The sequence below is a fragment of the Bombus fervidus genome, chromosome 7 (genome assembly GCF_041682495.2).
Source record: "Bombus fervidus isolate BK054 chromosome 7, iyBomFerv1, whole genome shotgun sequence".
NCBI lineage: Eukaryota > Metazoa > Arthropoda > Insecta > Hymenoptera > Apidae > Bombus > Bombus fervidus.
The window spans coordinates 13,145,684-13,165,945 of NC_091523.1; the positions used below are offsets into that span (position 1 = coordinate 13,145,684).

At 30.0% G+C, this 20,262-nt stretch overlaps 8 protein-coding genes across 8 annotated transcripts; 2 read left to right on the forward strand and 6 right to left on the reverse strand.

Moving 5' to 3' along the window:
- The first annotated feature begins 328 nt into the window (after positions 1–328).
- On the forward strand, positions 329–3,054 carry LOC139989534 (ras-related protein Rab-30). The gene is made up of 5 exons (XM_072008010.1): positions 329–761; positions 987–1,070; positions 1,173–1,356; positions 1,801–1,952; positions 2,031–3,054. Exons 1-5 carry the CDS (start codon positions 675–677, stop codon positions 2,139–2,141), a joined length of 618 nt encoding a protein of 205 aa, XP_071864111.1. The 5' UTR covers positions 329–674; the 3' UTR covers positions 2,142–3,054.
- An 829-nt stretch (positions 3,055–3,883) lies between these two features.
- Positions 3,884–7,185, reverse strand: LOC139989531 (retinol dehydrogenase 12). The gene is made up of 7 exons (XM_072008008.1): positions 7,040–7,185; positions 6,065–6,240; positions 5,645–5,752; positions 5,382–5,555; positions 5,095–5,302; positions 4,807–5,005; positions 3,884–4,458 (listed from the first exon to the last, which is right to left on the reverse strand). Exons 1-7 carry the CDS (start codon positions 7,066–7,068, stop codon positions 4,264–4,266), a joined length of 1,089 nt encoding a protein of 362 aa, XP_071864109.1. The 5' UTR covers positions 7,069–7,185; the 3' UTR covers positions 3,884–4,263.
- An 81-nt stretch (positions 7,186–7,266) lies between these two features.
- On the forward strand, positions 7,267–9,109 carry Kr-h2 (transmembrane protein 33-containing Krueppel homolog 2). Its single transcript, XM_072008009.1, has 6 exons — positions 7,267–7,413; positions 7,817–7,984; positions 8,050–8,231; positions 8,335–8,402; positions 8,513–8,646; positions 8,717–9,109. The coding sequence occupies exons 2-6, from the start codon at positions 7,818–7,820 to the stop codon at positions 8,928–8,930; spliced, it is 765 nt and encodes a 254-aa protein (XP_071864110.1). The 5' UTR covers positions 7,267–7,413; position 7,817; the 3' UTR covers positions 8,931–9,109.
- Positions 9,110–9,420: 311 nt separating this feature from the next.
- On the reverse strand, positions 9,421–10,714 carry LOC139989532 (small ribosomal subunit protein uS3-like). Its single transcript, XM_074111818.1, has 3 exons — positions 10,641–10,714; positions 9,940–10,262; positions 9,421–9,866 (listed from the first exon to the last, which is right to left on the reverse strand). Exon 3 carries the CDS (start codon positions 9,836–9,838, stop codon positions 9,431–9,433), a length of 408 nt encoding a protein of 135 aa, XP_073967919.1. The 5' UTR covers positions 9,839–9,866; positions 9,940–10,262; positions 10,641–10,714; the 3' UTR covers positions 9,421–9,430.
- A 935-nt stretch (positions 10,715–11,649) lies between these two features.
- Positions 11,650–12,963, reverse strand: LOC139988977 (small ribosomal subunit protein uS3-like). The gene is made up of 3 exons (XM_072006813.1): positions 12,896–12,963; positions 12,195–12,517; positions 11,650–12,121 (listed from the first exon to the last, which is right to left on the reverse strand). Exons 1-3 carry the CDS (start codon positions 12,926–12,928, stop codon positions 11,686–11,688), a joined length of 792 nt encoding a protein of 263 aa, XP_071862914.1. The 5' UTR covers positions 12,929–12,963; the 3' UTR covers positions 11,650–11,685.
- A 941-nt stretch (positions 12,964–13,904) lies between these two features.
- LOC139988980 (small ribosomal subunit protein uS3-like) lies at positions 13,905–15,218 on the reverse strand. The gene is made up of 3 exons (XM_072006816.1): positions 15,151–15,218; positions 14,450–14,772; positions 13,905–14,376 (listed from the first exon to the last, which is right to left on the reverse strand). The coding sequence occupies exons 1-3, from the start codon at positions 15,181–15,183 to the stop codon at positions 13,941–13,943; spliced, it is 792 nt and encodes a 263-aa protein (XP_071862917.1). The 5' UTR covers positions 15,184–15,218; the 3' UTR covers positions 13,905–13,940.
- Positions 15,219–16,159: 941 nt separating this feature from the next.
- On the reverse strand, positions 16,160–17,473 carry LOC139988994 (small ribosomal subunit protein uS3-like). Its single transcript, XM_072006826.1, has 3 exons — positions 17,406–17,473; positions 16,705–17,027; positions 16,160–16,631 (listed from the first exon to the last, which is right to left on the reverse strand). Exons 1-3 carry the CDS (start codon positions 17,436–17,438, stop codon positions 16,196–16,198), a joined length of 792 nt encoding a protein of 263 aa, XP_071862927.1. The 5' UTR covers positions 17,439–17,473; the 3' UTR covers positions 16,160–16,195.
- A 941-nt stretch (positions 17,474–18,414) lies between these two features.
- LOC139988993 (small ribosomal subunit protein uS3-like) lies at positions 18,415–19,728 on the reverse strand. The gene is made up of 3 exons (XM_072006825.1): positions 19,661–19,728; positions 18,960–19,282; positions 18,415–18,886 (listed from the first exon to the last, which is right to left on the reverse strand). Exons 1-3 carry the CDS (start codon positions 19,691–19,693, stop codon positions 18,451–18,453), a joined length of 792 nt encoding a protein of 263 aa, XP_071862926.1. The 5' UTR covers positions 19,694–19,728; the 3' UTR covers positions 18,415–18,450.
- Between the last annotated feature and the right edge of the window lie 534 nt (positions 19,729–20,262).

The window sequence follows — 20,262 nt, forward strand, 5'->3', positions numbered from 1 at the left end:
TTAATAAATTATTAGAAATATCTTAAATGTTTTCTAGAATTTAACTGTTAATTATTTAATTGCAATAAATAAGTAAAATAATTTTTTTTAGTTCGTATATATATTATCTATAAAATTATTACCTATGATATTGCAAATAGCTATTATTAATTATTATTTTTAATTTTACAGTTATTTATATATTATCTATACAATTGTAACATACAGAAAACGAAATGGAGTGAAATTATTTAAGAATAAAATAAAAAACGATAGGGAATTTTGAAGTTTATACATATATGTATGTACAATAGGCAACTTCGAAATTGTATTATTTCTAAATCATGATAACGTCATAATTGAATGGCGGGGACGAGAGAAAACGTCATTTTGACAGAATGGCAGAAAGTCTGGAAAGTTAGTCACGATTTCTGTTAAGTACTTGTTTCTATGTTTATTTTATAAAAATGGAACATCGTGTATTCGGTAAATCGTAAAAATAGAGAATACCGAATAGTGTCACGAACAATTTTTATTAAAATTAATGGAAAAAAGTGAATTTCATTAAAAAGAAGTACATTATAAAATTTCGGTCCATCGTTACAGTGAACGCTTGCGGAAATTGTACGTGTCGTGCTTGCAGATGCTTCGTTAGTTTTGCATAAGGTTCCTGACCGTAATACGGTGCGAATGTGATGGAGGATTACAAATTTCTCTTTAAAGTTGTGCTCGTAGGAAATGCGGGTGTCGGCAAGACTTGCCTCGTGCGCAGATTTACCCAGGTATATATGTATACACATTTATATAATTAATTAAATCATGTTAGTTATTAACAAAAGCATAAAATAATTTGTTATAATAAATGAATTTGATTAACTTACATACTTTCTATGTAAGTTGTTCCATCTGTTTTTGTGATATGATGATGCCTTATATGGATTGTCCAGTTAGAAAATAATACACTAAATATGCATTCTTATTAATTAATATATACATTTGTCTTATAGGGATTATTTCCCCCAGGTCAGGGTGCAACAATAGGTGTTGATTTTATGATTAAGACTGTAGAAGTAGAAAATGAGAAAGTTAAGGTATGCATGTGATGTAATGCATTATGATTCATCCAATATATACAGATATACTTTTTCAGAATAATTTTGTGATGTGCATACTTAATATTGTTCTTCTTTTAGCTTCAAATCTGGGATACTGCCGGTCAAGAAAGGTTTCGTTCAATAACACAAAGTTATTATAGGTCAGCTCATGCTTTGATTTTGGTTTATGATATTTCCTGTCAACCTACATTTGATTGTTTACCAGATTGGTTAAGAGAAATTGAAGAATATGCAAGTAATAAAGTTCTTAGGATATTAGTAGGTAAGTAATATATGTTATTTTTCATAAAATTTCTCCGTTTAAAGCTTTATTCTGAAGAAAATGGAGTTTGAACATATTTAGTTATAGTACACATTTAGTACACGTTTAGGTCTAGTACACATATATTATAAATTTTCAAACTTATTTTTCTCTGAAACAAAGCATCTTTAAAAAAGTTTTGTTCTACATTTCTGACTTATTTTCACATATAGAATAACTTCTTGTCAATTATTTAGTCTTGTCTAGTCCAGAATTACCCATGTTTAAGTAATCATAATAAGTATAACATATTGACAAATTTCCAATCTCGACTTTCTCATAATCTAAATAGAAAATCAGAAAGCTTTATTCTATATTTTTATCCATAAGGAATCATATTGTGTCTATTTTTACATATTATTCAGCCAGACTCTATATATTAAATATATTTAATTATTTCTTTAGGTAATAAAATTGATCGAGAAGACAGAGAAATACCAACACATGTAGGAGAAGATTTTGCACAAAGACATGGAATGTACTTTTTAGAAACTTCTGCTAAGGAAGCAGAGAATGTAGAACGACTATTCATGGAAATAGCAGCTGAACTTATGGAGGTAATAAGATGACAAAACCCTTTCATAAATAATTTTTATGTGAAGATTAACTGTAATCAAATTGATATATCATTGTAGCAAGCACGCAGTAAAGAACTACCTAGATATGAAACAAATGCAACTTCTATAAATGGAAAAACAACATCAATTGGTGATACAAGTAACTGTGGTTGTAGTCGACTTTCTTAACTAGCTTTTATATCTATTATTAAGTCATTCAGAAAATGCATAATTTCAGTTGCTAAATATGTACGTAGAACACTATCATATAATTTTTATAGAGTACAGGAATTGAATGCAATATTAGTCAATCTTCTGCCACTAAATAAAAAGAATTCTAATATTAGAACATCTTTGATATTATATGTTAGCATCTAGTGTTATATCATGCAGATTATATTGACAATTTTGTTGCAAAAAATATATAATATTTAAGATTAAAATGAAGTTTAAGTATGTTGACAAATATTTGTTCTCATATGTGTTCTTATAGATATTAACTAAAGTCTTTTTGTTATAATTTTATGATTGCATTATTTGAATAATAAATAAGTTGGACGCCTGTTTTTTGACATTTAATGTTGTGCCCATAAATGGAAGTTTATTATATGTTTTATAATATTCTTATTATGTCAGAAAGTACAAATAAGTATTTCATATTTGGTGACTGAATATGAAGTCATTACAAATATAAGATTTCTACTAAAAAATGTAAGCCTAACATCGTCCAAGATTTTTCCAAATCCGCAGTATACACAAAAATGTTTGCTGCTTTAAAAGTCAAGTGAAACTTAAAATGAAAGCAAAGTTCCGTATATGTACGATTTATTATAAATAGTAAGAATTATTATGAATAATTTTTTACTTGATTATTGCTTATTATAATAAGTGACTAAGATTATGTTAGCAGCATTTACACAGCCAAAGTTTTGTTGTATCTTTTAAGATTTTATTTATAATTCTTAAATGACAGATAATTAATGCTTGTTCCGTCTATGCATTGTTCGACGTTGTATTTTATAGATTTTTATTACTATTTATGTTTATGAATAAGACATTTGTTGTTCGTACTATTATATCAATAACACAATTTTTTAGCACATCACTCTAGTCTTTATACCTTTTTATATTTTAAATACAAAAAATGAATAATAACTTATATCATCTCATGTTTTTTGTGATTACATTATTACATAAAGGGTCACCTCCACTTTTTACAAGTTTTCATTAAGAAAATTAAATATATGTACATTATGTATTTATTTTCTATATTTCACACAATTTAAAAGTTGAATACTTATAAAATAAAATCATGTATGGATATTTTTCACAAACATATTTGAAATTGTTTATCTGTATTTGTATTGACAGCTGTACATCATATAGTTTGTATTAATATTAGATTATAATGCGTAGGGAAATAATAAAACATTTCGTGTAATTTTTCATTAATATAAAAAGTTTTATTTAGTGTATTTAACTTATTTCAAATATATAACGACATTGTATATTGTATTACTTAAAGTTGTTATGATTTTTATACAATTATGTTGTTTTAACAGCATAAAGTTTGTAAGTAGATTTTCAAATTACTGTCTACTCGCAACCACTGTGCAATAATATTTATAGTTTTAAATAATATAAAACATGCATAAAAATTTATAATAAAATTATACTTGATAAAAACATATCAGTTTGTGTACAGATAAAAGATAATTATAAGAAGCCTGATTTTTAATTTGATTAAACAAAACTCGATAAGATGTCTTATAACAAAAATATTAAATCTGTGTATTGTTTAAAACGTAGTCTAAAATATAGAGATAATATATATTGTATGTTATACAAACCGATCAGTAATAGACTTAAAAGGTACTATAACAAATGACAAACGATTTTGTTTCGTTTTATAGCATTTTTTATTTATAAAACTTTATTTTATACGAAATGTGTTCACATTTTATATCTAATATATACATAATGTAAATTAAAATATATTGCAATTGAGTATCAGAATGAATTATGTTATAGAAAGTATACTTCATATTATTTTTAATTGGCAAGATCTGCAACACTCTCCTGCCATATAAATTTGTTGTAAAAGTTTCAAAATTTCACTTAATAATGTTCTACATAAATAAATAAATCAGAAATATATGTACATTCATTAAAAAAAGTTATTCCTTCCAAATAAATATTATTATACTATTCAGTTATATATATATAATTGTAACTTTACTATTTACTTCATACTATAAAATTCATTTAAGTACAAAGTGAATAAGATTAGTATCTATAATTTAAATTTTCACTATACATACTGAAAAAAATTATTTAGCTGTACTTGCTGAAGAGATAATTCAAATAATTCTTTTTGTATAGATGAATTCAAAGCATCGGGATGACCTTCACTGCGATAACAATTATCTATATATATACCACCACAATTCTCAACTGCTTTATTTACAGCTGCATAGACAATTGAAGTAGCCCCTTGTCTGGGAGTCTAAAAAAAAATGTATTATTCCAATTATAATTATGATACAGTAGAACTTTGTTTATCCAAACCGCTTGGGGGACAAAGTGGAATTTGAATAAGAGCTACTGCTATGAGTTTCAATAAAAGAAGTTGAACAACAATTTCAACACAAATTGTGTTAAATTATATGTCAGTTTAGACAAAACAGACGGATATGTTGACTTCAGAATACGCGTACGTATAATTGAAACTACACTCCAGCGTAGTTTAAATGATAGAGGTTGAGTTACGAGTTCATATAACTGACGGTATATAAAAACTAGTTTCTATAAACGGGCTTCGAAGTTTTACTGCATTTGATTTGGATACATTTACCTTAAAAAAATATTGAGTAAGTAATTTCAATTTCCAAATATAAGAATGTATAAAAAGTTCTGTATATACTAATCCAGGATGTACAGAATAAACTTGTATGTAATACTGCTTTTCTTCTAGAAGATGCTGTAATCCTTTTGTAAATATTTCTTGTGCTAGTTTGCTTTGTGCATATGCAAATTTAGTAAGGAACTTTCTCCTAATTAATGAACAGAATTTACATCAATGAATCTATTAATTGTAAAAGAGAAACAATATGAAATGCAAAATAGAATGATAATATAATACTTGTTATTAACATCATTGAAGTTAGCTTCCCCCAAGAGGTGAGCACAGGAAGTAACATTAACAATTCTACTACATCGTTCAGAATGTCCACCAATTTTCAATAATGGCAATAGTAGTGCTGTTAATAAAAAATGTGATAAATAGTTTACAGACCACTGTTCTTCAAAGCCATCTATTGTTTCTTGATAAGGACAAAACATGACACCAGCTACAAATAGTAAAATTATACTAATTTTGATTTAATAACCTTTTATGTATTTATGTTATTTACTTATTAATTAAGTTACCATTATTAATTAAGACATGAATCTGTTTATAGTCTCTTTTTATCTCCATAGCAAATTGCTTTACAGACTTTAAAGAAGTATTATCAAGTTTATATACTTTTGCTTGTCCACTCTTGACACCAGATTTTCTAATTTGAAGAATAGCATTCTCACCTGCAGAAGGTGTTCTACAAGCTGAAAATTTTTTATTTTAAAATTTATATAAAATATTGAAAGAAATAAGTTTCATAAATAAATGGAACTTAATTAGTTTTTAAACTTACCAATTATTACTTCCATATCAAGTTCTAAAAACATTTTTACTACTTCAACTCCAATCCCCCTAGACCCTCCTGTTACAATTGCAACTCTTCCTGGTTGAGGTGAACAATCTTGAGAAAGGAAAGGAAATATATATACACATCAAAATATCATAATTTCTTATTAATTATAAACATTTCATTAATATATTTCATATTATTTTAATATTTATCGACTTTGTATTAATATATAAACTAATAGTTTTTTATCTTTTTCCTAAAAAATCCATTTAGTTACATAATGTTAATAGATTATTATAATTTTTATTGCCAACAGTTTCTTTCTATAAAGACATAAATTCCAATATACTACACTCACGTCATACTCTAAATTTTAAACCTATAGAAAATTTTACAAATGCACCAAACATATTTAACACTTACCATTTTTATTTCTTTTGTCCTTCATCCATGTATTTATGATGTCTTTGATAGCTAGTAAATTATATTTTATGTTCCATAATAATTCTTCGACTATCAAAGGACGATTTTGTCGTAACTTATGATACACGAAACCACTTGCAACTACAGTACAAATCGTGCCGATGAGCAGCATTCTTCTAAATTTACTTTTAGCAATTTAAAAAAATTTATTTTCTTTTTACAATTTTGAAGAAAAATTAATTCTTGTGCTAAAGTAACGATTACGGGTAAAGCAAAGAATCGAATTAAAATAAAAGTCGAGTATTTCCTTGCTTCGTTCCTTTATACTTGAGCTACTTCCGTATATAGATTAAAAATATTTGTACCGTTACTTTCATACTTTTCGCGTATACTTTGCATTTGTTAAGTGTAAATGAAGAATATTTTTCAAATGTATTCATGAGCGTGTATATTACATTATATAATTCGATTTTTCAATAAAAATATTAGTTTCAATTTTATATTAATTATAAAGGAAATATATCTTCATTAGGTATTACTTTAATATTTATTTAATTTAAGCGATAACTGTAATATCACAATTTACGATTATAATATTACGGTTATTGCTTATTAAAATATTATTAAAAAGCGTTTTACAAATAATATTTCCTTACTTAAATCGAATTTACCAATAAATAAGAGTCAAATGCTTTTTTTTATCATCGTTTCCGTGAATAATATGTTGTAAAATATTCATTTTTAATTAAAATATCTTATAACCTTCTAATTCTCAAAAATATCCTTAAATCTATAATACATTTTCATTAATAAGGATTGATTAAAAGTACATATCTATAGATCGCAATAACTTTTTTGAATTATTGACACAAGTGCATATAATATCAATACGTGTGGTTACAAATCAAAATTAATTACAAATAAAGATAAATGATTACTTGTGCTATAATAATATAATAATAAATATATATTTACGTTGCAGATAATGTACGTAATGAATGCATCGGTAAAAGTTTATTATTTCTAAAATGTAAAGATTGTTAAAACAAAAACACCGTTTATATAACGTATCCTTTTTCTTCAAAAACCAATTATCTTATAATTCAATAAAATACCAGTAGAGTGCAGTAGGCAATGGATAACCACATCCACACCATCTATCAGAGAAGTTAGAAATCTTTAACTCGAAACTCAAAGTAATTATTAAGATATCTGAGGAAATTATACATATGTAGGTAGTAAATTTACGCAGATGTACTACGTTATTGTATTCATTGCAATTTACGTTTATGCAAGTGTTTGTAGAAATTGAAATTTTTTTATTTAGTGAACAGACGTTTAATTACAAAGTAAGTACCATTTAAATGATTACAATTGAAAAATAATTCATTGATACAAAATATGGTTTGTAAATAGGATTTTGATACCTAATAAAAAATTGGATTAAATATTTCCTGAAAGCATTCACTTTTGTTTATACTTTATAGAATTTAAAACTTTTCCTAGTAATAGTAAAACTAATAAATTTTTAACCTATATGTGAGGTATTGTATATTTAACATTTTATTTAAATTAAGTTGCTTTCACTTTAGAAAATAGGACGCGATTTACATAATTTTGCCATATTTTTGAATGTTTTTCAATAATTATTTTAAATGTAATGAAATTGTGAAAAAAGATATTCTACACAGATTTCATATAAATGATATAGAATTTAGAAATTATAACGTTTAAATTATCTTTAATATACAGAATGGCAGATACTGCAAGTGCAACACCAGAAGATACTTCAGTACACATGGAGAAAGGCTGGTTTGCTTTGAAGCAACACATCATTGATAATAAGATTAAAGTTGGATTATGGGTTACAAGACTTTTCACTCTTATATTTACTATTGGTTATATCATTCCAATATTTGGGTATGTTGTTACAAATTATTTTATTATATGAATCAAAAAATTAAATTTTGTATTTTATATTTCAGTAATTCTTATAATATTTATTATAAAGTATTAATGAGTAATGCAGCAACTAGTGCACTACGTCTGCATCAAAGAGTACCACATGTTCAATTGAATCGACAATTTTTGGAACATTTATTTATGGAAGATTCCTGCCATTATTTATTTTATTCTTTAATATTCCTCTATACTGCTCCTGTTACATGTATCCTTTTTATATGATAATAGATATAAAGTAAGACACTTCTTGGCTTAGATAGATTTGTCACAAAATGTAATAGAATTATTTTTCCTCAATTATTAATTAGTGGTGTTAACTCCTATATTTTTATTTGCATTGATGCATTTTGCTAGTGGTTCTCTTACACTGCTTGATGTAAGTAAAAATGTTTCATTTTTCAATGCTGAGTCATGTCATGCTAACATAATTCTATGATGCAGTCATCATTATGGTAACTAGTAGTTATTTTGTTCTTTTTAATTAAGTGTTTAGGACAAAATAGTTGGTGGGGAGCACGCCTGTTAATATCTCTGGTAGAGTTTCAATCACGAAATATTTTACGACTTTGTGCATTATCTGAGATAATTATCTTACCTTTCACAGTTCTTCTTGTATTTACGTACGTACTAACATTTATTAATTTTCTGAAATTAGATATACAAATAATTTATAAAAGCAACTTCTTACAGGGGACGTGCTGGTTTATTGACACCATTTATTTATTTCCAATTCTTAAAATTCCGTCTCGCATCACAAAGAAATCCTTTCACCCGTAATGTTTTCTATGAAATCAGAAATGGACTAAGTTCAGTCTCAAGGAAACCAACAATGCCAGTTATAATGCGACGAATAATTGAAGGTCTATTATCACTTACACAACAAATGGCTCCTGTGCGTCAGTAATTTTTCAGTTAAAACAGGTGTATTAAATTATGAAAACAAATTTCCTAGGGTACTAGGGTCCATGTAATAATAATTTCACATAACTGAATGACAAATTGAGTGCAAATGTAAAAAACAACAAACTTATAATCTGTTATTTAAAATGAATATGAGAAATACCAAATATTTAAAAATTTTAATTAATATTTGTACCCCTTTTTGAACATCATAAATGATAACAAGTTCTTTGATATGTTTAATATAGTTTATTAAGGAATTAGATTTAGAATTTATTTACTAAACCAATATAAGTATATAAATAAATAATTATAATAATTGAATTTTTAATATTTCATGCTCCCTAATATCCATCTGCAATAAGATTACAATTATGTACTTTCAAATCATATAGAATTTAAATGAGTGCATAGTACAATGTGTTCCATTGAGTGAATATATTCAAAATTTAATCTCATGTATTATATATCTCAGTTCTTAAAATTCCAATATTTACATATAAATTACACCGCAAGTGGCATTGGTTGTGGCAAATCCTTCGATGCTTTCACTTCAGATGTTGGTTGGGAAGGAAACACCTCATCCTTTGGTTCAACAATTGAGACAGAATCTGGGAGAGGTTTTTTAGGACCTGTCTTGCCATGAGGATCATACGGCAGCATAATCTTCACTTTGATACCAAGTACACCTAATAAGAGATAATAAATTAAATTAGAATCTGTTTTTATCATTAATTTGTTGCCAAACGTACCTTGTCGAAGAAGGACGTGACGTGTCGCGGTGTTTACGTATTCGTTGGTTGGTTCCCCAGAATGGATCATCAAACCATCAACAAATTTCATGGACTTTGCTCTCTGTCCACGCAATTTGCCACTAACAACCACTTCGCAACCCTTCGCACCAGATTCCATAATAAAGCGCAGAACTCCATAGCAAGCCCTTGTAATTGTATAGAAATAGTACAATTTATGTACAAGAAGTTTACATAACTTATATAAATGTTTAAACTAACCTTCGTACAGCTAAACCTCCAATTAACTTGAATCGGAGAGATTCTGCTTGCGCTATAGCGCAGAGACCACGAGTTGCAACTTTCTCAGCATACAACTCGATGTTTTATGCCTCTTTGAAATTAAATCGTTTTTGAACCACAGAGGTTAACTCTCTGATTCTCCTACCCTTTTCTCCGAGAACGCTCTGCGTGTGCGTCGCCAGCAATATGATCTCTGTACGATGAGGGGTAACACGTACCTCTACCCCTGAATACCCGTCCTCCGAAAGTTCTCGAGTTAAAAACTCGTTTAATTCGGCTTTGAAGACTCCGTCTCCGACAAACTAAGAAACAGAGATATCAAATAAATAATTACATTTGGTATATACGATTTTAAAAGGTTGCAAATTAATCCGTAAGTACGTGTCTATTGACATAAACGTAATTTAACCGAATGTAAAGTAGAACTTTGACTAACATATTTCGTTTAATGTGATAATGTACATAAATTATTTCAATGTCCATGGAAGTATAATATTAAAAATGTTTGAGACATAAGACGTAGGGTCACGTGTATCGAACGAAAACACCGTGACAGCATTCATTTCATTCGTCATTTATATTTGCTTTTGGATAAAATATTTCTCGTATAACTTTAATTATCATAGCGGACATCATATCTTCACAAATCATTAGACATAAATTATGAAAATATAACAAACCTTTCTTTTCTTCGAGATAGAACGGCTGTCCATGTTTGACGCTGACGACACGAAAGGAGTCAAAAACGGAAAAGGCACAACTGAAAGCGGAAATGATACGCTTGTACGTATGATATCATGAGAGCGTTAAATTAATGTTCCTCGTAAAAAGATATTGGTTATAAATATTGACAAGGGTATCCGTTTCTCTCAAAAAATGTTAACATTTTTTTTTCAATATGAGAAAATTTGAATCGGAATAGTTTAATATTATTAGCAGATTTATGAGCCTAGAAGGAAGTTAGGGAAAACACTAGATATTTCAAACGTGCTTTTATGTACAACATACAGCGAAATACCTAAATGTATTCTTTAGAATATAGATATCTTAAAACAAATATGCGAGTTGTCAAACAATAAGTTCACTGGATAACCCTTACCCCCAACGTGCTGCTTGTTTGTATGTAAAAGAGAACAAACATATTCTTGAGTACAACTTTTAAGTAAAACACTAATGTAACAACATAAATGTAATGAAAGAACGCTTTGGAATAACATGATATATAAAGAACTATTGCGAAAGTATAAATATTCTATTCGTGTGAATTGCAATAGAAGACAGATCATTTTATATATTTTAATTTTTATGTGTATAAATTCATCTACTTTAAAACTCAGTGAATTAAAAATTGGGGACACTTTATATGTTATAACGTAATACATAATATTTCATATTACCAGATATATTTTCGTATTTTTTAAAGGTTCTTTGATCGTTTACACTCACCCCCTCCACTTTTTTCGGGAAAGGATCAATGAGCATTGAAAGCATATTAAATAAATAATTTTGTTATTATTATTTTATACAAATATGAGTCATTCTATGGATTTCCTGGTAAAGCGGTATTAAACAGTGGATGATTGTCTCAGTCGTAGTTATTCTTAAAAGATACTTTATAACAATTTTATTACAAACGAATGTTATTTACAAATTATACAAAATAGTTATTTACAAATTATACAAAATAGCTATTTACAATAAAGTTTATGTACATTTACATATAAATTACACCGCAAGTGGCATTGGTTGTGGCAAATCCTTCGATGCTTTCACTTCAGATGTTGGTTGGGAAGGAAACACCTCATCCTTTGGTTCAACAATTGAGACAGAATCTGGGAGAGGTTTTTTAGGACCTGTCTTGCCATGAGGATCATACGGCAGCATAATCTTCACTTTGATACCAAGTACACCTAATAAGAGATAATAAATTAAATTAGAATCTGTTTTTATCATTAATTTGTTGCCAAACGTACCTTGTCGAAGAAGGACGTGACGTGTCGCGGTGTTTACGTATTCGTTGGTTGGTTCCCCAGAATGGATCATCAAACCATCAACAAATTTCATGGACTTTGCTCTCTGTCCACGCAATTTCCCACTAACAACCACTTCGCAACCCTTCGCTCCTGATTCCATAATAAAGCGCAGAACTCCATAGCAAGCCCTTGTAATTGTATAGAAATAGTACAATTTATGTACAAGAAGTTTACATAACTTATATAAATGTTTAAACTAACCTTCGTACAGCTAAACCTCCAATTAACTTGAATCGGAGGGATTCTGCTTGCGCTATAGCGCAGAGACCACGAGTTGCAACTTTCTCAGCATACAACTCGATGTTTTGAGCCTCTTTGAAATTAAATCGTTTTTGAACCACAGAGGTTAACTCTCTGATTCTCCTACCCTTTTCTCCGAGAACGCTCTGCGTGTGCGTCGCCAGCAATATGATCTCTGTACGATGAGGGGTAACACGTACCTCTACCCCTGAATACCCGTCCTCCGAAAGTTCTCGAGTTAAAAACTCGTTTAATTCGGCTTTGAAGACTCCGTCTCCGACAAACTAAGAAACAGAGATATCAAATAAATAATTACATTTGGTATATACGATTTTAAAAGGTTGCAAATTAATCCGTAAGTACGTGTCTATTGACATAAACGTAATTTAACCGAATGTAAAGTAGAACTTTGACTAACATATTTCGTTTAATGTGATAATGTACATAAATTATTTCAATGTCCATGGAAGTATAATATTAAAAATGTTTGAGACATAAGACGTAGGGTCACGTGTATCGAACGAAAACACCGTGACAGCATTCATTTCATTCGTCATTTATATTTGCTTTTGGATAAAATATTTCTCGTATAACTTTAATTATCATAGCGGACATCATATCTTCACAAATCATTAGACATAAATTATGAAAATATAACAAACCTTTCTTTTCTTCGAGATAGAACGGCTGTCCATGTTTGACGCTGACGACACGAAAGGAGTCAAAAACGGAAAAGGCACAACTGAAAGCGGAAATGATACGCTTGTACGTATGATATCATGAGAGCGTTAAATTAATGTTCCTCGTAAAAAGATATTGGTTATAAATATTGACAAGGGTATCCGTTTCTCTCAAAAAATGTTAACATTTTTTTTTCAATATGAGAAAATTTGAATCGGAATAGTTTAATATTATTAGCAGATTTATGAGCCTAGAAGGAAGTTAGGGAAAACACTAGATATTTCAAACGTGCTTTTATGTACAACATACAGCGAAATACCTAAATGTATTCTTTAGAATATAGATATCTTAAAACAAATATGCGAGTTGTCAAACAATAAGTTCACTGGATAACCCTTACCCCCAACGTGCTGCTTGTTTATATGTAAAAGAGAACAAACATATTCTTGAGTACAACTTTTAAGTAAAACACTAATGTAACAACATAAATGTAATGAAAGAACGCTTTGGAATAACATGATATATAAAGAACTATTGCGAAAGTATAAATATTCTATTCGTGTGAATTGCAATAGAAGACAGATCATTTTATATATTTTAATTTTTATGTGTATAAATTCATCTACTTTAAAACTCAGTGAATTAAAAATTGGGGACACTTTATATGTTATAACGTAATACATAATATTTCATATTACCAGATATATTTTCGTATTTTTTAAAGGTTCTTTGATCGTTTACACTCACCCCCTCCACTTTTTTCGGGAAAGGATCAATGAGCATTGAAAGCATATTAAATAAATAATTTTGTTATTATTATTTTATACAAATATGAGTCATTCTATGGATTTCCTGGTAAAGCGGTATTAAACAGTGGATGATTGTCTCAGTCGTAGTTATTCTTAAAAGATACTTTATAACAATTTTATTACAAACGAATGTTATTTACAAATTATACAAAATAGTTATTTACAAATTATACAAAATAGCTATTTACAATAAAGTTTATGTACATTTACATATAAATTACACCGCAAGTGGCATTGGTTGTGGCAAATCCTTCGATGCTTTCACTTCAGATGTTGGTTGGGAAGGAAACACCTCATCCTTTGGTTCAACAATTGAGACAGAATCTGGGAGAGGTTTTTTAGGACCTGTCTTGCCATGAGGATCATACGGCAGCATAATCTTCACTTTGATACCAAGTACACCTAATAAGAGATAATAAATTAAATTAGAATCTGTTTTTATCATTAATTTGTTGCCAAACGTACCTTGTCGAAGAAGGACGTGACGTGTCGCGGTGTTTACGTATTCGTTGGTTGGTTCCCCAGAATGGATCATCAAACCATCAACAAATTTCATGGACTTTGCTCTCTGTCCACGCAATTTCCCACTAACAACCACTTCGCAACCCTTCGCTCCTGATTCCATAATAAAGCGCAGAACTCCATAGCAAGCCCTTGTAATTGTATAGAAATAGTACAATTTATGTACAAGAAGTTTACATAACTTATATAAATGTTTAAACTAACCTTCGTACAGCTAAACCTCCAATTAACTTGAATCGGAGGGATTCTGCTTGCGCTATAGCGCAGAGACCACGAGTTGCAACTTTCTCAGCATACAACTCGATGTTTTGAGCCTCTTTGAAATTAAATCGTTTTTGAACCACAGAGGTTAACTCTCTGATTCTCCTACCCTTTTCTCCGAGAACGCTCTGCGTGTGCGTCGCCAGCAATATGATCTCTGTACGATGAGGGGTAACACGTACCTCTACCCCTGAATACCCGTCCTCCGAAAGTTCTCGAGTTAAAAACTCGTTTAATTCGGCTTTGAAGACTCCGTCTCCGACAAACTAAGAAACAGAGATATCAAATAAATAATTACATTTGGTATATACGATTTTAAAAGGTTGCAAATTAATCCGTAAGTACGTGTCTATTGACATAAACGTAATTTAACCGAATGTAAAGTAGAACTTTGACTAACATATTTCGTTTAATGTGATAATGTACATAAATTATTTCAATGTCCATGGAAGTATAATATTAAAAATGTTTGAGACATAAGACGTAGGGTCACGTGTATCGAACGAAAACACCGTGACAGCATTCATTTCATTCGTCATTTATATTTGCTTTTGGATAAAATATTTCTCGTATAACTTTAATTATCATAGCGGACATCATATCTTCACAAATCATTAGACATAAATTATGAAAATATAACAAACCTTTCTTTTCTTCGAGATAGAACGGCTGTCCATGTTTGACGCTGACGACACGAAAGGAGTCAAAAACGGAAAAGGCACAACTGAAAGCGGAAATGATACGCTTGTACGTATGATATCATGAGAGCGTTAAATTAATGTTCCTCGTAAAAAGATATTGGTTATAAATATTGACAAGGGTATCCGTTTCTCTCAAAAAATGTTAACATTTTTTTTTCAATATGAGAAAATTTGAATCGGAATAGTTTAATATTATTAGCAGATTTATGAGCCTAGAAGGAAGTTAGGGAAAACACTAGATATTTCAAACGTGCTTTTATGTACAACATACAGCGAAATACCTAAATGTATTCTTTAGAATATAGATATCTTAAAACAAATATGCGAGTTGTCAAACAATAAGTTCACTGGATAACCCTTACCCCCAACGTGCTGCTTGTTTGTATGTAAAAGAGAACAAACATATTCTTGAGTACAACTTTTAAGTAAAACACTAATGTAACAACATAAATGTAATGAAAGAACGCTTTGGAATAACATGATATATAAAGAACTATTGCGAAAGTATAAATATTCTATTCGTGTGAATTGCAATAGAAGACAGATCATTTTATATATTTTAATTTTTATGTGTATAAATTCATCTACTTTAAAACTCAGTGAATTAAAAATTGGGGACACTTTATATGTTATAACGTAATACATAATATTTCATATTACCAGATATATTTTCGTATTTTTTAAAGGTTCTTTGATCGTTTACACTCACCCCCTCCAATTTTTTCGGGAAAGGATCAATGAGCATTGAAAGCATATTAAATAAATAATTTTGTTATTATTATTTTATACAAATATGAGTCATTCTATGGATTTCCTGGTAAAGCGGTATTAAACAGTGGATGATTGTCTCAGTCGTAGTTATTCTTAAAAGATACTTTATAACAATTTTATTACAAACGAATGTTATTTACAAATTATACAAAATAGTTATTTACAAATTATACAAAATAGCTATTTACAATAAAGTTTATGTACATTTACATATAAATTACACCGCAAGTGGCATTGGTTGTGGCAAATCCTTCGATGCTTTCACTTCAGATGTTGGTTGGGAAGGAAACACCTCATCCTTTGGTTCAACAATTGAGACAGAATCTGGGAGAGGTTTTTTAGGACCTGTCTTGCCATGAGGATCATACGGCAGCATAATCTTCACTTTGATACCAAGTACACCTAATAAGAGATAATAAATTAAATTAGAATCTGTTTTTATCATTAATTTGTTGCCAAACGTACCTTGTCGAAGAAGGACGTGACGTGTCGCGGTGTTTACGTATTCGTTGGTTGGTTCCCCAGAATGGATCATCAAACCATCAACAAATTTCATGGACTTTGCTCTCTGTCCACGCAATTTCCCACTAACAACCACTTCGCAACCCTTCGCTCCTGATTCCATAATAAAGCGCAGAACTCCATAGCAAGCCCTTGTAATTGTATAGAAATAGTACAATTTATGTACAAGAAGTTTACATAACTTATATAAATGTTTAAACTAACCTTCGTACAGCTAAACCTCCAATTAACTTGAATCGGAGGGATTCTGCTTGCGCTATAGCGCAGAGACCACGAGTTGCAACTTTCTCAGCATACAACTCGATGTTTTGAGCCTCTTTGAAATTAAATCGTTTTTGAACCACAGAGGTTAACTCTCTGATTCTCCTACCCTTTTCTCCGAGAACGCTCTGCGTGTGCGTCGCCAGCAATATGATCTCTGTACGATGAGGGGTAACACGTACCTCTACCCCTGAATACCCGTCCTCCGAAAGTTCTCGAGTTAAAAACTCGTTTAATTCGGCTTTGAAGACTCCGTCTCCGACAAACTAAGAAACAGAGATATCAAATAAATAATTACATTTGGTATATACGATTTTAAAAGGTTGCAAATTAATCCGTAAGTACGTGTCTATTGACATAAACGTAATTTAACCGAATGTAAAGTAGAACTTTGACTAACATATTTCGTTTAATGTGATAATGTACATAAATTATTTCAATGTCCATGGAAGTATAATATTAAAAATGTTTGAGACATAAGACGTAGGGTCACGTGTATCGAACGAAAACACCGTGACAGCATTCATTTCATTCGTCATTTATATTTGCTTTTGGATAAAATATTTCTCGTATAACTTTAATTATCATAGCGGACATCATATCTTCACAAATCATTAGACATAAATTATGAAAATATAACAAACCTTTCTTTTCTTCGAGATAGAACGGCTGTCCATGTTTGACGCTGACGACACGAAAGGAGTCAAAAACGGAAAAGGCACAACTGAAAGCGGAAATGATACGCTTGTACGTATGATATCATGAGAGCGTTAAATTAATGTTCCTCGTAAAAAGATATTGGTTATAAATATTGACAAGGGTATCCGTTTCTCTCAAAAAATGTTAACATTTTTTTTTCAATATGAGAAAATTTGAATCGGAATAGTTTAATATTATTAGCAGATTTATGAGCCTAGAAGGAAGTTAGGGAAAACACTAGATATTTCAAACGTGCTTTTATGTACAACATACAGCGAAATACCTAAATGTATTCTTTAGAATATAGATATCTTAAAACAAATATGCGAGTTGTCAAACAATAAGTTCACTGGATAACCCTTACCCCCAACGTGCTGCTTGTTTGTATGTAAAAGAGAACAAACATATTCTTGAGTACAACTTTTAAGTAAAACACTAATGTAACAACATAAATGTAATGAAAGAACGCTTTGGAATAACATGATATATAAAGAACTATTGCGAAAGTATAAATATTCTATTCGTGTGAATTGCAATAGAAGACAGATCATTTTATATATTTTAATTTTTATGTGTATAAATTCATCTACTTTAAAACTCAGTGAATTAAAAATTGGGGACACTTTATATGTTATAACGTAATACATAATATTTCATATTACCAGATATATTTTCGTATTTTTTAAAGGTTCTTTGATCGTTTACACTCACCCCCTCCAATTTTTTCGGGAAAGGATCAATGAGCATTGAAAGCATATTAAATAAATAATTTTGTTATTATTATTTTATACAAATATGAGTCATTCTATGGATTTCCTGGTAAAGCGGTATTAAACAGTGGATGATTGTCTCAGTCGTAGTTATTCTTAAAAGATACTTTATAACAATTTTATTACAAACGAATGTTATTTACAAATTATACAAAATAGTTATTTACAAATTATACAAAATAGCTATTTACAATAAAGTTTATGTACATTTACATATAAATTACACCGCAAGTGGCATTGGTTGTGGCAAATCCTTCGATGCTTTCACTTCAGATGTTGGTTGGGAAGGAAACACCTCATCCTTTGGTTCAACAATTGAGACAGAATCTGGGAGAGGTTTTTTAGGACCTGTCTTGCCATGAGGATCATACGGCAGCATAATCTTCACTTTGATACCAAGTACACCTAATAAGAGATAATAAATTAAATTAGAATCTGTTTTTATCATTAATTTGTTGCCAAACGTACCTTGTCGAAGAAGGACGTGACGTGTCGCGGTGTTTACGTATTCGTTGGTTGGTTCCCCAGAATGGATCATCAAACCATCAACAAATTTCATGGACTTTGCTCTCTGTCCACGCAATTTCCCACTAACAACCACTTCGCAACCCTTCGCTCCTGATTCCATAATAAAGCGCAGAACTCCATAGCAAGCCCTTGTAATTGTATAGAAATAGTACAATTTATGTACAAGAAGTTTACATAACTTATATAAATGTTTAAACTAACCTTCGTACAGCTAAACCTCCAATTAACTTGAATCGGAGGGATTCTGCTTGCGCTATAGCGCAGAGACCACGAGTTGCAACTTTCTCAGCATACAACTCGATGTTTTGAGCCTCTTTGAAATTAAATCGTTTTTGAACCACAGAGGTTAACTCTCTGATTCTCCTACCCTTTTCTCCGAGAACGCTCTGCGTGTGCGTCGCCAGCAATATGATCTCTGTACGATGAGGGGTAACACGTACCTCTACCCCTGAATACCCGTCCTCCGAAAGTTCTCGAGTTAAAAACTCGTTTAATTCGGCTTTGAAGACTCCGTCTCCGACAAACTAAGAAACAGAGATATCAAATAAATAATTACATTTGGTATATACGATTTTAAAAGGTTGCAAATTAATCCGTAAGTACGTGTCTATTGACATAAACGTAATTTAACCGAATGTAAAGTAGAACTTTGACTAACATATTTCGTTTAATGTGATAATGTACATAAATTATTTCAATGTCCATGGAAGTATAATATTAAAAATGTTTGAGACATAAGACGTAGGGTCACGTGTATCGAACGAAAACACCGTGACAGCATTCATTTCATTCGTCATTTATATTTGCTTTTGGATAAAATATTTCTCGTATAACTTTAATTATCATAGCGGACATCATATCTTCACAAATCATTAGACATAAATTATGAAAATATAACAAACCTTTCTTTTCTTCGAGATAGAACGGCTGTCCATGTTTGACGCTGACGACACGAAAGGAGTCAAAAACGGAAAAGGCACAACTGAAAGCGGAAATGATACGCTTGTACGTATGATATCATGAGAGCGTTAAATTAATGTTCCTCGTAAAAAGATATTGGTTATAAATATTGACAAGGGTATCCGTTTCTCTCAAAAAATGTTAACATTTTTTTTTCAATATGAGAAAATTTGAATCGGAATAGTTTAATATTATTAGCAGATTTATGAGCCTAGAAGGAAGTTAGGGAAAACACTAGATATTTCAAACGTGCTTTTATGTACAACATACAGCGAAATACCTAAATGTATTCTTTAGAATATAGATATCTTAAAACAAATATGCGAGTTGTCAAACAATAAGTTCACTGGATAACCCTTACCCCCAACGTGCTGCTTGTTTGTATGTAAAAGAGAACAAACATATTCTTGAGTACAACTTTTAAGTAAAACACTAATGTAACAACATAAATGTAATGAAAGAACGCTTTGGAATAACATGATATATAAAGAACTATTGCGAAAGTATAAATATTCTATTCGTGTGAATTGCAATAGAAGACAGA